The sequence below is a fragment of the Schistocerca gregaria genome, chromosome 2, assembly GCF_023897955.1.
Source record: "Schistocerca gregaria isolate iqSchGreg1 chromosome 2, iqSchGreg1.2, whole genome shotgun sequence".
In the NCBI taxonomy this organism is placed as follows: Eukaryota; Metazoa; Arthropoda; class Insecta; order Orthoptera; family Acrididae; genus Schistocerca; species Schistocerca gregaria.
In genome coordinates this window covers 350,784,718-350,801,284 of record NC_064921.1, presented here as the reverse complement: position 1 = coordinate 350,801,284, position 16,567 = coordinate 350,784,718, and the positions used below count along the sequence as shown (strand labels likewise).

Below are 16,567 nucleotides of genomic sequence, written 5' to 3'. Positions count from 1 at the left end.
TTTAAGTTTTAAAATTAAAGAATATCATTCTTTGATAAATTCTGGATTGGCCAAAATATACTGTTTTATCATCACAATACATTTTCTGTGTGTGATGTGTATGACATATTTTGTGGAATTTTTTAATATCATTATCCACTTCACTGTTAACTATTTTTATTAAAACATATTAATAGAAGAATTAAAGAGCTTTAGACCAAACATCCCAAGTGTGTTATTTAGCTACTATTGCTTATCAACAAAATTGACAGAGACCCTCTATGGATGCTGAAAATTTAATGATACAGCAAATTTATTTCAACTTGAAACTAAGCAGTGTAGCCTTCCTCAACTTTAATACATAAACACAAGAATGAGTGTATGTCAAAACTGATGTTTCTGAAATATACCATGAGTTGCAAACTATATTTTTAGACTTGTGGATCCCGATTAATCTAAAATGGCAAACACGTATCATTAAATTGTAACTTGAGAAAAGTATGCTACATTCAATGAACAACATAGCACAACCTGATCACTCTCTCCATCTCAATCAGACATTGTTCTCAACCAACACACACACACACACACACACACACACACACACACACGTAAAAGATCTCTCCTCCTCCAATATTCACGTTTTGACAGTTTCTGCATATTGAGAACTATGTCTGTTGGAAGCAAAAGTAAATAATTGTATGCCCATGCTAAAGTAGAAGATATAAAATGAATCTCCTTGCATACATAACAAAAAACTTTGCCCTTAACCCTTTCGCTGGCCATGGGGAAAATACTTTCCACTAAATGTATTTCTTTACAGCATTTAAGAGAACATGTGTTACCACCTTTGTATGCTCCTGGCATCTAGTGGCAGTCTGCTGCACCAGATGTAGTGTCTGTTTGTTGTGATATATAGCCTTCAGCACTGTGGGAAGTATAGATCCCACCAAACAACAGTTTTCTAATGGTTCTTGGGAAGTGTGGTTGCTATCAAAGTAGTTTCTGGAAGGGGATTGGGAAGTATATTTACCAAAGAATTAATCTGTCATTTGTGGTCCTTGGGAAGCATTCTTACAACCAACGTAGCAGTACCCCAAAGCTCTTGGGAATATGTCTTACCACCTCTGTCTATGATTGACATCTCATGGTAGTACATTTGCAGCATATGTATGAAAATTGCTACAATAATCAGATTCTGTTTGTTGTGGGATCACTGCAGTTGCCGAAACACAATGCTTTGCTTCTGCGATATACATTATTGTGACCTGTATCAGCTCATACATTTAGTGTGTGATAAAGTTTCTGGGATTGTTTTCACAGTGTGGTAAGTAAACTTTAATATCTATTTTTTAACTAAAATAACAAAAAAACATAAAAAAAACAGAAAACACTGTTCATTATTTTTTATGTATAATGGCTACACGCAACAGCTCGCAAAAGGGAAGAGGGAAATCCATTTACCACCATAGTTTTAATATCTCACAAAGGTGCCATGGTATTACATGTACCAGCATATTTTTGTTCGTAAATCACAAAATAAAATTATCAAAGAATAAGTATAGTTAGTTGACCACAATTCTAACAGGATAGCAAAACAATTATCATCACTGCGTTGCTACAAAAAATGCACCCACAAAAGAGTTAAAATAATAGCCCCTTTCAGGCTGCTAATTCCAATGATTTCCAGTATTTTCTCAAGTAATCCCAGTGTCCCACTTGCCAACATAAATAAGTATTGTCTTTTCCTTGTTTAGCTAGGACTTTACAGGCTCAGTGCTTGATAAATATTTTTCTATCATATCTTTTTTTACATATTACAGTAAAAAAATGCTTTCCCATCATTAATGATTTGCAATTACAATATTTCCTGCATTTCTTTGATGTTATCACAACATTTAACATTGATTTTTATACAGTTTTCTGCAAAAAGTGAATCATACTCCTGCTCAAAATCAGTCTTGGAACGAAGTAGAAAATGCCAACTATATACAAAGTTATTGATCGTATAACACGGTGTTAGCGAGGTAAACAAGGTTTTCATTGTTGGTGTGTTGGGTCACTGCGGCGTCAAGGAAATGTTCATAATGTTTGGAAGGGCGGAAAAGTATGCTGAGTCTTGATGATAATCACAATTGACGATAGTGACTCTAGTGGCAATCTTCCTTCTGTTCACTGTGTTGTATTACAACAGCTTTAATTTAATTTCACAGTCATTTACACAAATACACACCGTTTTTGAAGACGGTTGTCTCTATAACATGCTTTCACAAATCGCTGTTACTTCCACGTGAAACACACTAATCTATACATGGCAAGCAGTCTGAGGTTTGTACGACATGATGTCAGATGTAAACATTGCTTCTCAAGATATCCCATAAAATGACTACAGTTTTTGCACTCTTTCTCACCCAGAACATTCCTGAGCTGAGTGACCACCTTCGGCAACAAGCTGTAGATTTCGTCTATCTATTGTTCTCTGTTTACGAAGACTACCTAGTAAAGTCTTCTTATCACAATTTTATGATTATCGATAATAAGTATCTCATTAGAACGCGGATATCTTTTTAATGTGGTTTCAAGAAAGACTTTTGCTTCCATGTTTTACTTACACCATTGGGCACAATGGAATGAAGAGGGAAACCTGTGTGTGCATTTTGTGTGCATCAGCACTTCGGCACTGCATTTGTGACTGATGACTTTGTATGCTGTGGAGAGACAAGCAGAGCTAACTACTATTAGAAAGAAACAAAAACAATAATTATTTAAGTTTTTTTTAAATAGGGAAATGTTTAATTGTTTTAATTTCATATTTTGAACAATATAAAGAGAATGACAGTAAGAGTAATTTGTTCATTTTCGCATGTCATGTTTCCTCTGCATTCTTTATTTTACACCTTCCTGCATATTATACTTTTTTGAGTCAGTCCACTGAAAAGTGCAAAAACATGGTTTTACTGCACTCAAACAAACATGACAGTAGTAAATCCAAGAATAAAAGAGATAAGCATCATGCAAAATCTATGTGAGGAAATACTTGTTACATGCACCCTTTTTAACTATGTCAGTAATATATTGTTGCCTTGTATCACTGCATGTAATTATCTGACATGTTGTTGGCTTCTTGAGTATAACAATTTCTATTACAAAAAGTCATTGTTATCCATTATTACATCTCTCATATCATAATACACCTCTGGTGTATGTCAGAATGTGAATACATTTTCGGGAAATGATATGGAGAACCGAAAACAGAAAAAGACTGTAAGTGACATGTTTATATACAGTACTGACATCTCATTTCCCAACTTTTACCACAATAATTTGCAACAAAAACAATGTGCTTTTGATTGATATTCAATGTGACAGTGTATCAAAGTACGATATTTTGCAAGCACATAAATTATAATACATAAACAACCATATGTGGCACTTAAGGTTGAGAGTGTGGCATTAAAATGTTTTGCATTGAAATTAGCGCTACTGGCGAGTTCTAGCAATGTGAAAAGTACAAATAACTTGAAACTCTTCTTCACAGTGCAAACTATCTGTGATTGCTGCTCAAACAAACCTAATGACTCCTCATGTAAGGAATATGTTCCACCCTTCCATGACATTACTATTTTACCAGATAATTTAATGAGAAGACAACTAGTAGGGTATTTGGTACGGTATTTACAATAAAAGTGATAATTCAAATAAATAATAATACTCTTATAAAAGCTCATACAAAGTCTAAACGGTACGATACAAACTTGGGAAATCAAGCCATGACAATCCGACTTACATGTGAATCTGTATAAATAACAGAAAAATTCAGCACCATTCCCCAAAATCTTATAGTGCAATACATAATGAGCAGCCCATCACAATAAAATAAAACAATGTAAACATGATTATTATTCACAATATTTTGGATGCTACAGATTGCAACAATTTACCACCTGTTATTTTGATGTTATTCTTTTCTATTCATCTACAAACTGTACCTCTAACACAGGCCTTAACAATATAAACTAGAAGATGGGAAGAAACAATACCTCTCGCTCAAGTGATGCAACCTGTTCAGAAAGCCGTAGGTTTTCACGCCTGCTGTGCAAGAGATCTCCATCTGCACGATCGAGACGTTGCCGAAGTGCTGTTATTTCAGCCTGAAGTCGAGCTGCCTCCTGCCGTGCCTCACGTTCAGCTCGCTCAATCATGAGTCTACTTGAGGTAAGCTCTTGCTCCAAGGAACCACGTTCTGCTGCGTTCTGTGACGCCTCACTCTGGAGACCTGCTGTACATTAGAATCTGGCAGATGAGTGAGCACCAGCACTTTTCATCACACAATGAAAAAAGTATTATTTAAGATTTAATACAACAGGAGCAGAATTCACATTATGAAATTGTGTAACACAGATTCAAATAATACATTTTGTGCAGTGAGGGAAAATTTTTCTCTTCTGTAACCACGTCCTTACAACAGCACTGTCCTTGCAGGCAGCGAGATTTGCACATTCATAGAACTAAGAGCTACGCAGCCAGTAGCATACTTACTCGCACACTCTCTCAAGCTAGACAGGTCTTAGTCAATGAGCCAGAGACAGTGTCCTTCACAGTGCCGTATCTTCCTACTTCCTGTCCTCCATCCTTTCATTCTTTAAAGGAAAGAGTAGACAAACCTTGGCGTCTACAAGGAAAGCAGCTCATCGAGTGGAAGCTTACTGCCAATAACAAAAACCCATGTCATTCAGTTTGGGGATTGGTGATGAGTTATCACCCCATCACAGAAAACTTGGTAATGGTAAACAGAAACAAGGACTCCTCCAATCTTCATATTACAAAATAGAAAAATGTGAAAACAGGGTACATGAGTTAGAACATGGAATATTCACTGTTTCTATAAAACAGGTGCCTAAGTCAGTCTAGTAAAAGAGGTGCTTTTAGTAGCTTTACAGGACGTTTGCTGGGAGGATAACGGTTACCCTTTATGTAGAAAAACATGTAATCTTTCATGGAAGCTGTCATCCGGGGCACAAATTTCGTATAATATTTTGTGTGAGTATGGCTCTAGCTGCTAATACATCTGAATTTTCATCAGTAAGCACTAGAATAGCAGTATTAATAATAGACACAAAGAGACGTTAAATGTCACTTGTGAACTTCCATGCTCTCGCAAAAGGAAATACTCCCAAAACAAAGGACAAATTCTATGTGACATTGGGGACAGTGGTGGATACCACTCTGCATACAGTTGCAAAGTCCAACCAGGCAACATGACTGTTGAAGTGGGAAGAGAAGGCATACTCCATTCAACAACTGGAAGAAACAGTTTCCAAGAAATCAGCAACAACAATGGTATCATGTTCATCATCTCTGGAACATGGAAAGTGATATTCACAAGTAGTACAAATTTCCAAAGGAAGAATATACACAATGGAACTTTGGTGTCACCAGATGTTAAAAGAATTAATCAAATATATCATCTAGAAGCTGATATAAAATCAAAGAATTATGTGATGAGTGTAAAGACAGAACAGGGTACAGCTACATTCTCTTTGCTATCCTCAGCTTTGCTTGGGTAGTTCTTTGTGCTTCTTCGAATTCTGTTTTGTCTTGATCAAAATCTGTGCCTTTGTTCAGATCTCCTTGGCTTGTTTCTCTTGGCTAATGCTTTAATGCAGTCATTGTCAAACCAAATCTTCTTTCCCCTGACCTTCTTATTAATGACTGCATGTGCCACCTTTCTTCTGGGTTCTTTTGTGATTCTTTTTCCTTCAGAATTTCAAAGAAGTTGCTGAATTGTAGGTGAAATTCACCTTTCTCTGCAGTGTCTCAGAGAGTATTGATGTGGTAGCGTACTACTTTCTTAAAACTGTGCTCCATCGCAGCGAGGTCCTGGACGTGTGGAATATTTGTGTATAAGGAACTGGCATCAATGGTAACAAGAATGGTTTCCGGGGGGTAACAGACTGGGTAAGGATTCCAGGCGTTCGAGAAAGAAGTTGGTATCTTTGATGAAGGATGGGAGACTGCATGTAATGGGTTGAAGGTGTTGATCTACGTAGGCAGAGATACGTTCTGTGGGGGCTTGGTAACCAGCTACAAGGGGGCGGCCGGGATGATTGGGTTTGTGAATTTTAGGAAGAAGGTAGAAGGTAGGGGTGTGGGGTGTTGTTGGGGTCAGGAGGTTGATGCAGTCAGGTGAAAGGTTTTGTAGGGGGCCTAAGGTTCTGAGGATTCCTTGAAGCTCCGCCTGGACATCAAGAATGGGATTACCTTGGCAAACTTTGTACCTGTCAGAACTCCGGAGATGGGAACTTGCCCTTCAGTACATCCTCTCTCCTTGTTATCCGCCAGGATTGGAATGATTCCTTACCCTCTCCCTTAAAACCAACATCCTTTGGTCTTTCCCTCTCCTTCCCTCTTTCCTGACGGAGCAACCGTTGGTTGCGAAAGATTGAATTTTGTGTGTATGTTTGTGTGTCTATCGACCTGCCAGCACTTTAGTTTGGTAAGTCACATCATCTTTGTTTTTAGATATATTTTATTTATTTAGTATACACATACAGTAAGGTATACACTAGGTGACAAATATTTTTGGCAATTGTTTGCACATAGCTCCAGTATCTCTAGTAGCAGCCAATTCATCATTCTCTCTGTGAACACTTCTATCAAGGATACTATGAAATCTGAGACATCTCAAATGCAGACTGAATCGGTTTTTATTCATGCACAAGTAGCATGATTCAATTCTGTTGCCCTTTTGAGTTATCCTACAAGCTTGATAAACTATTTCTAGAATGTCTCAGACATCCACACACATATTACCAACTGATAGAGCTCTGCTCTCAAAGACATCAGTTTTTTTAGCAATCCTTCCTCTAGAAAATTTACCAGAAATTTCACTGATGTAAATATTAGTACATGCGGCAACAATGGGTATTACATTTTCATTCAAGAATAACTTAATATCTGTTTCCGTACGTTATATGAGCATCAGTTTTCAGTCCAACTAAATTTATAATAACATTACAAGCTCTTATTCAAACAATGGTAGAAAATTTACTTTTCCTTCCTTTAACTATTCCATGTTTTCATAAAAGAAATACATCCTCTTGAATCACTTCTTCCTGTGATTCAAATTCATCTTTTTCTGATAGTTCTTGTTCTGTTCCTGAATCACGACTGCTTTCATTTACACAATCCTCATTGTATGAATCAGCAATATCACTGTAAGGATCTTCATCACTCATCTCAAGCAAGCATTCCAGCTAAACATCGGGATCTCTGCTAAACTCTGCCCTAGGTTTTTCCTTCGACATTTATTCCACAAACTAAAGATATAGTGAATATTTACTTTCTGTAGGTAAGCATTCTAGGTAAAAATCAAATTAACTGTAATTTATTAGAGACAACTAAAATTATGCATATCCAAGTTGCACTGACTCTAAGAAAGCAATAAAATAACAAACACTACTCTGTTTCAGGTTGTAGCAGTAATTCTCACATGGATGAACAATGTCCTCCAGCTACAATAGTGTTTCATAAACAATGAAAACTGCATAACTGAAAGCCAATGATGACTTAAAATAATGGATGGATAGTTATCAGACAGGAAAAGGCACAAATTCAATACAGCCCACGCAGACAAAACAGAACGAGAAAATCATGTGGATGGCAAGTGTCATGGGTGTGAGCAACAGAGGAGAGTTACCGCATCGTGAAGTTAATGTACAATAATATACTGCTTGGCAAGAAGAAAATGGAACAAATACAGGAAAATAAATGAGAAATTAGTGCAATGCATGGTGGCACACAAATCACAGGCTGAGTGAGTTTCAGTACGACACAGTTAAGTAAACAGGAAGACTGTTTTCAGTAAGTTCTCAGATAAGTTTATGTGCAAGTGGTAATCAGATTATATAGTAAGAGTCAACAAACTGTGGGTTGATCGCTTAACGTCCATAAACATTACGAACCAATCAGAACAAAAAACATTACGAACTAATCAGAATAGTAAATTAGGTATGAGATGCATTCATAGGGAACTTTCACACTCGTCCCTCTCCTAGCGAACTACACTGATGAACCAAAACATTACGATCACTGCCCACTTGTATGCTGCATGGTGGTGCTGAGGGCACACGATACAGTAAGAGTAGTATATGAACGGAGCAGAAACAAAGGGGGAATCATTCCAGTGATGATAAGTGGCACAAATTGTGAAATCTGCCAACTTAGATGACTCTGACAAAAGCCAGATTGTTGTGGACCAGTGCCTGGGAGTGAGCATCTCGGAAATGGTGAAGCTGGTCAGCTGTTCGCATGCTACTGTTGTGAGCGTCTAGGGAAAGTGGTCGAACAATGCTGAAACTACGAGTAGGAGACAAGAGGTTGGACGTCTGTGGCACAGCTAATGACACAGTAAAGTGCTGGCACAGGCACAAGTGTTTTGGACCACACACAGTTGAGCATGGTGTTGCACAGCAAAGAACCGCTATGAGTTTCCATCCTGACCCAATAACATCATCAGTTATGATTAAGTGGGCACAGGTTCTTCCAGATTCCGTCATCCAGGTGAAAGGCTGTTCAAAACATGCAGCACACTATGGACACAGGCCAACAAGAGCAGTATTATGTTGGGGGGGGGGGGGGGGGGGACACTCATCTGGGCTTTCATGGGACTTGCAGTAGTAACTGAAGGCACCACGACAACTGTGGACTATGCGAACGTTATTAGGGGCAACCTGTAACACAACATGCTTGATGCCTTCCCCAACAGTGGTGGAATCTTCCAGTTGGATAATTGTCCATAACACCATGCCAGAATCGTGCTGCAATAGTTTGAGGAGCATGTTAATGAACTCAGGTTGATGTCTTAGCCATCAAATTGAGGTTATCTGAAGCCAATGAAACCCAACTTGGTATACAACTGGGCACCAGCTCCGCATCCAAAAACCAACTGCCCATAAATTACGGGACATGTGACCTGTGCATAGGCATCTTGTGTCACTAACCTCTGGAAACCTATCAAGTACTTGTCGAATCCATGGCATGCAAAATCAGTACTGAATTGTGCTACAGGGGTGTACCGACATGCTTTTAAGTAGGTGGTCACAATGTTTTGCCCACAAGTGACTGTGCTTTCATGACAATAATGATGTGGCATGGTGCAAGCATTAACGACTTCCTGAGGTCTCATGGTAGTTCTGTAGCAGATTCCACTATGTGTAAACTGTGGTCGGTGATAAAGTTTTTGACTGCACAGAATACAGCATTCGAAATACATTGACACCTGTACCAAGTCTATGGGCCTAAAGTTATGAACAATGAGATAGTGCATTGCTGTAACAGAGACTTTGGAGCATGTTGCCAAAACGTTCATGATGACGAGTGCAGCACAACACCCATCAAGACAGGCGACATTGTGCAGGAATTCATTACTGAGAATCGTCACTCCACAATCACAGAAGTCAGAAGCCAGTTTTCAGAAATATGCCACTCCTTGCACTAAACTGTCACGAAGCACCTGTTGTTCCATAAATAGAGCATACAGTGGGTGGCATAGCAACTAAGACTAGAACACAAAGTAAAACACATTTTTCGGCATATGTACTGTGATGATGGCAACAAGTTTTTGCAGCAGATAATCACAGATGATGAGGTGTGGGTTGCACATAATAACCCAGAAATCAAGCAGCAGTCAATGCAATGGAGTCACAGTGGCTCTCCATGAAAAACAAAATTCAAGCAGTGTTGACGAGGCAAGTGCTGTGTTCAGTGTTCTGGTACAGATGGGGAGTTCTTGTTGAATTGCTGTCCAGAGGTGGATAATGAATGCTGAGCATTACTGCGCATCAATGTGGAAATTGCAGTAGGCCATTCAGAGCAATAGTGTGGGAGGCTTACTGTCAGTGTTGTCTTACTGAACGATAATGCTCAACCACACACATGGCTCAGTAGACAACAGATCTCCTGTGAATATTTGACTAGGGAGTGTTTGATCACCCATCCTAAAGCCCACAACTTGCTCGCAGTGATTTGCACCTGTTCTGGAACCTCAAAAAATTCCTGTCTGCATTTTCAGACTGACAGAGAGGCAGAGATGGTTATTACACAGTGGTTCCAATCCCAAGTGGTAGACTTCTATGACACAGGAATGCAAAAGTTGGTCCAGTGGTATGATAAGGGTTTGAATTATGGTGGCGAATATGTTGAAAATCAGCTCAACACTTCCTGTGTTTATTCCAATAAGTATTTCAATGAAACCATGTTTTCTTTCTCTTCATGATCCCAGGGAAACTTGCTTTATGGGTGTGCCTCATAGTATTTTTGAGAGAAAACACTGTTTCACAAAATAAGAGCAAAGTATGTCACTACCAATTTCTAAGAAGGAATATCATCAAACTGAAAAGCAATATATGGCTCTCAACAATAATGAACACAGTTGACAAGTGTTTATGTGTTCTCAATTGATAGACACATATGTTATCTTCAGAGTGTACTTCATGCTTTCGCAGGAACTGACAGGGAAAGTGTCCCAGCAAGAATGGCTAAAACCAAATAAACATGGTTTTAACAAACCAAGGGATTTTATATGGGCAGAAAAGTACATCTGTGTTCGATAAATTCTTGGAGGTTACTGAACCTAAAGACTATAAAAGTACAAATTGCTGAAGCAGCAACATGAAGTAGCAGATAATTATGAGCCACAGATTCAAAAATCATAAATGAGGTATTATTTGAGGAAAAGCTCAACATCTCCTTAAAACAAAATAGATTAACACATGCAGTATGCACAAAGTCATTTGCAGCGTTGTTGTATGTTCTTTGCTTACATGTCATCAAAGTGCAAATTTGGAACTTCAATTAAATGAGTAAAACACAGCCGAATGTAACAGCATGTACACTTGACAAGATCTACATGTGGAGATGCTATATGATTGTAAGAGTATTCCAATTGTAGTAGATTAACATGAAAGACCACAGTGATCACATTCTCCAGATTTTTTGCTCAAAGCTGTACCATTTCACTGTGTTTGAATCATTTCACTAAACATTTGCACTTGAATTTTGATTACAAATAAGGAAAGAACGCAAGACAACACAGAAAATTTCTATTTTGGGAGATATGTTTCTGTAAGTATTAAAGGTGTAATTTCGAGCAAATGTTTAGCTTTTTGTCAAAAACTAGTTCTTTCAGGATTCTTGTGAATCAACTGATCATAACTGTCTGTTACACAATATTATTCCTTCAGTGACTTGCACTTTTATAGCTTTTATATTGTGTACAAATGGACAGTTCTACAGATAAATACCTCTGTCCATAGAATAGACACATCTCCATTTTTGAGAACAATTTTTATTTTGTTGAATTGAGCTGGGCTACTTCCTTTGTGATGTATGGCATAGAAGCTTCATTAACTATAGTATTCTTCCATTATTGTACCTCTCCAGCAAGTGACACACTAAATCACTTCATATACACAAGCATCACCTTCTCGGAAAATCGTTTCCGTTCTCATTTTGTGAACATTGTCGACCGTGATAAACTCAGATATAATTTCTATGGCTGTGGAATCCATTCAATATAAACTATACCCCAAGTCACACACTACCATCACACTAGTTTTAGTCAATTTGGCAGTTTCCACTCATCAGTGCACCAAGCAAGTTCTCTAACATATGGCACTACAGCAGGGGTGTCGAGATAGTATCCTGCCAATGCAACAGGCACAGAGTGTGACAGAGTGAAAAAACATTACAATGAATGGCAGATAGAAAAACAGTTTATAAACTAAACAGGAGAGGTATGAGAATTTTTCTACCACTTGTGTTCTTATTTTTGCCTGTGAGAAGCAGCTTACCCTTATGCCAGTAATTGTAAACACACATTGTTGTCACAGTGTCATTTCTAGTGTTGTTTTGGCCCAGTTGTATTCCACCTAACAGATATCTACAGCTAACATGATTTCTGTGGCACTGGTGTGCCTGGTTCACACAGCTGCTGCCTATACAACTCACTCATTTTCAGCAATGGTTGCTACTTTACAACAGTATTATTGGACCTCAAAGTTCAGCAAGCAGATGCTGAAGTAATTATGCTATTTGGCCAAAGACTTCAGATTTTTGACGACTTTTGTCAACTACAGACTGGAACAAGACATGACAGTGAAGGTAACAAGCTAATAGGATCGAGAGCATATGTACTTTACTTGTTCCTCCAGCCAGTGCTGTAGCAGTTCCCGAAGCACAGGTTGGTGTGATCTTTTGTGCAAATAGAAAAGGAATTCAAACAATGGAATGTAACAAAATAATGAAAATGATAGTTGCTTCTCATCATACAGTGGAGATGCTGAGTTGCAGAAAATCACAACAAAAAGACTGTTGGATAGTTAGCTTTTGGTCGAGAAGGCCTTTGTCAAAAATAACCACCACACACACACACACACACACACACACACACACACACACACACACACACACACACACGCACGTGCGCGACCACTGCCTCATGCAGCCGGAGCCAGACTCCAGCTGCATGAGACAGTGGTTGTGTGTGTGTGTGTGTGTGTGTGTGTGTGTGTGTGTGTGTGTGTGTGTAGCATGCGTGGGTACATGCATGCGTGCGTGTGTTGTTTTATTTTCGGCAAGGGACTTGTTGGTCAAGAGCTAACTTTTAAGCAATTTTTTTGTTGTGCCTTTCTGCGACTCAGGAAAGGCATCCAAGAATAAACCTTCTGTGTTTGATTGATATCTTGAGAGTTGTTAAAATCTAACTGGATGGTCAGTTTAGCTGCAGGTATCGGAGTGAACAACGGTGAGGTGGGCAGTGCTATTTACAGGTTATATGTGTCAATGATTAGCAGGTTAGCTTCATCACTGGACCATAAAACAATAAGACACACATTTTGTTTTCATTTCAGTTTTTTAGAAGTTAACAAATTTGTAATTTACTTACTTCAATGACACATTTCATTTGTTCTGTGCAAAGTTCTCCGCCATTACAGTTCTGTAAATTACTATTTTTCAATGATACTTCATTTTTATTAAAGTTACTTATAAAATTTACTAAATCCTTGCAGAAAGAATTGCAAAAGGGTATGTTTATGGAGGCAGGAAGAGGGGGGGGGGGGGGGAGAAGCAGCTCTGACAGCCTGCCAGGAGTGCAGGATCACCTCAGTACTGCTCTGCTCAGTAACACCTGAGTGGAGAGCTATTAGCTCAAAGTGCCTAATATAAACACGAAGAAAAATACCACTGAAACACTATGTTATAGTTGTGCTTTACCTTTTGGTTACTTTATTCTGAAGTCTACAGTAGTAATTCTTATGCAAAGTATCCACTGCATGTAATTAGTTTTGTTTCTCAATTTATAGCACACAATGTGTTAAGACCCCCCATGAACCATGGACCTTGCCATTGGCAGGAAGCCTTGCGTGCCTCAGTGATACAGATAGCCATACCGTAGGTGCAACCACAATGGAGGGGTATCTGTTAAGAGGGTAGGCAAATGTGTGGTTCCTGAAAAGGAGCAGCACCCTTTCCAGTAGTTGCAGAGTCAACGGTCTGGATGATTGACTGATCTGTCCTTGTAACATTAGCCAAAATGGCCTTAGTGTGCTGGTAATCCAAACAGCTTAAAGCAAGGGGAATCTACAGCCGTAATTTTTCCCGAGGGCATGCTGCTTTACTGTATGGTTAAATGATGATGGCATCCTCTTGGGTAACATATTGCAGAGGTAAATTCGTCCCCCATTCAGATCTCTAGGAAGGGCGACTCAGGAGAATGTTGTTATAAGGAGAAAGAAAGCTGGCGTTCTACCGATCAGAGCATGGAATTTCGGATCCCTTGATCAGGCAGGTAGATGAGAAAATTTAAAAAAGGAAATGGATAGGTTAAAGTTAGACATAGTAGGAATTAGTGAAGTTCGGTGGCAAGAGGAACAATAATTCTGGTCAGGTGAATACAGTAAGGAAGGACAAAGTTTAATAATGAATAAAGAAAATAGGAGGTAGCTACTATGAACAGCGTAGTGACGCATAATTGTAGCCAAGATAGACACGAAGCTCACACCTACCACAGTAGTACAAGTTTATATGCCAACTAGCTCCGTAATGATGAAAAGACTGAAGAAATGTATGATGAGATAAAAGAAAACATGCAGATAGTGAAGGGAGATAAAAATTTAATAGTCATGGGGGACTGGGATTTGATAGTGGGAAATTGGAGAGAAGGAAAAGTAGTAGGTCAGGGCTTAACAACTGTCCGGTTTTGAGCGTGAGTACTCGCGTCTGCTCAGGCACATGCTCGCGAGCAGATGCAAGGTCTCGGAGTAGGGAGGGAGGGGAAATGCGCGCGCACGTTTGAATAGGGCCACAGCGTGCCTATTGAATTCGCGCTGACTGTGTAACGTTTAAAGTACTACGATCAGCTCTAACAGTCACTTCGCTGGTTAAGAATCATGTCAAGTCACAGTTGTCTAACCCCAACCATGGTTTCACAGTTCAACTCCCATTGGGAGGAATTGTATCTGTTTACAGAACAAGATGATGTTGCAAAATGTTTAGTATGTCACAAAATGCTGAATTCTTTTAGGAAATTTAATTTGCAGCGACATTATATGTTGTACCATGCGAAAGACTACGGAATTGGAAAATGTGATGGACCAGATCGTGCACAGGAAGTTATTAAACTTAAAAGGAAGCTATCCGAAGAAGATCTGGACGACGAAGAAAAATCAACTGAGGCAGCTCTCAGAGTGAGTTACAAAATTGCTTTGTTTTTAGCAAAATCCCTGCGCCCCTTCGCTGATGGCGATTTCATAAAAGAATGGTTGGTAGTTGCAGCTGAACATTTGTGTCCATCTCAAGTTGAACAGTTTCAAATTGTGCCATTATCTAACATGACCATTATGCATCGCATACAGGACAAGGCAGACAACGTCCAGAGCCAGCTTGCAAATATCTGTAAATATTTTATGGCGTATTCTCTAGCTCTGGACGAAAGTGTTGATATCACTGGAACAGTGCAGCTTGCCATATTTATTAGAGGTGTTAATAGAGATCTTCAGGTGAGGGAGGAGCTCCTCGATGTAGTAGCCATGAAGAACACTACAACCGGAGGTGATATTTTAAGTACTATTGAAGAAAGTGTTGAAAATATAGGATTGTGGAATTCTTTAGTTTCAGTGTCTACAGACGGTGCACCATCGATGACAGGGGAAAAAAAATCAGGTTTCGTAGCGCTGTTGAAGGAGAAAATGCAAAAACTGACCGTGCCGAATGAAATAAGGGGCGTTCACTGTGTGATCCACCAGGAAAACTTATGTGCAAAGAGTATCACTCTAAAACAGTGTGATGAGTGTTGTTGTTTGTACAACCAATTATATAAGGAAGCATGGTCTACAACACAGGCAATTGAAAAGCCTTCTTGAGGATGTAGAAAGCCAGTATGGTAGCCTGCCTTATTACAGCGAGGTCCACTGGCTTAGTTGTGGTGAATTATTAAATCGATTTTTTTACCTATTAGATGAGATAAATATGTTCATGGAAATAAATAATGTGTGTTCCTGAATTGAAAGAGCCTTCATGGAAATGTGATCTCGCGTTCTTAGCAGATTTAACTAGCCATCTGAATGCTTTGAACATTTCACTACAAGGTAAAGATCTGCTAAGTACTCATTTCATAGACCTAATATGAGCTTTTAAAATGAAATTGACACTTTGGGTGAGTCAGCTGGAAACAGGAAATCTAGCTCATTTTCCTAAATTATCATCCATGCAAGGTGTTCACAAAGACTGTGAACGTTATTCACATAGTTTAGTTGCCCTTAAGGAAGAATTTGATCAACGCTTTCAAGATCTTACAGCACTAGACAGTGATTTTGATCTGTTCTCCTCTCCATATTCAGCGAATATTGAAGAGATTTGTCCTGAGCTGCAACTAGAAATTATTGACCTGCAGTGTGACAGAGAATACAGAGACAAATTTCAGAACAAGAAAAACATTTTGGAATTCTACAGACACTTCCCTCAGAATAGATTCCCTCGTTTGCACAAACTGGCAGCTACAATAATATCAGCGTTCGGTTCCACGTATGTTTGTGAAGAACTGTTCTCTGCAATGAAATGTAACAAGACGCGCCTGAGAAACACATTGTCTGATCGAAATTTAAACTGCACGCTGCGCCTACAATGCACAAAAACAATTACTCTGAACATGACACAATTGCAAAGGGCAAAAAGTGCAAGATAACCGAGAATCCCACACTTCAGTGACACCTTTTCTTGTGTAACAGTTCCCAAATTAATACGAATGTAGAGGCATACACTAAGCTAATAAAATTATGGGGCATGTGTACATTCTCCTTTGTTGTTGTTGTGGTCTTCAGTCCTGAGACTGGTTTGATGCAGCTCTCCATGCTACTCTATCTTGTGCAAGCTTCTTCATCTCCCAATACCTACTGCAACCGACATCCTTCTGAATCTGCTTAGTGTAGTCATCTCTTGTTCTCCCTCTACGATTTTTACACTCCACGCTGCCCTACAATACTATATTGGTGATCCCTTGATGCCTCAGAACATGTCCTACCAACCTTTC

General features: G+C 39.0%; 1 protein-coding gene across 13 annotated transcripts in view; it reads right to left on the bottom strand.

The window, feature by feature from the left end:
- LOC126337032 (serologically defined colon cancer antigen 8 homolog) overlaps positions 1-16,567 on the bottom strand; it is a 285,601-nt gene that overhangs the window by 112,054 nt on the left and 156,980 nt on the right. For 8 of the 13 annotated variants that reach the window (XM_050001319.1, XM_050001324.1, XM_050001330.1 and 5 more), the window contains exon 8: positions 4,020-4,258. In XM_050001319.1, the coding sequence (XP_049857276.1) occupies positions 4,020-4,258 (239 nt within the window). The remainder of the gene's footprint in view (positions 1-4,019; positions 4,259-16,567) is intronic. The other 5 variants (XM_050001320.1, XM_050001329.1, XM_050001323.1 and 2 more) reach the window with 1 other exon arrangement.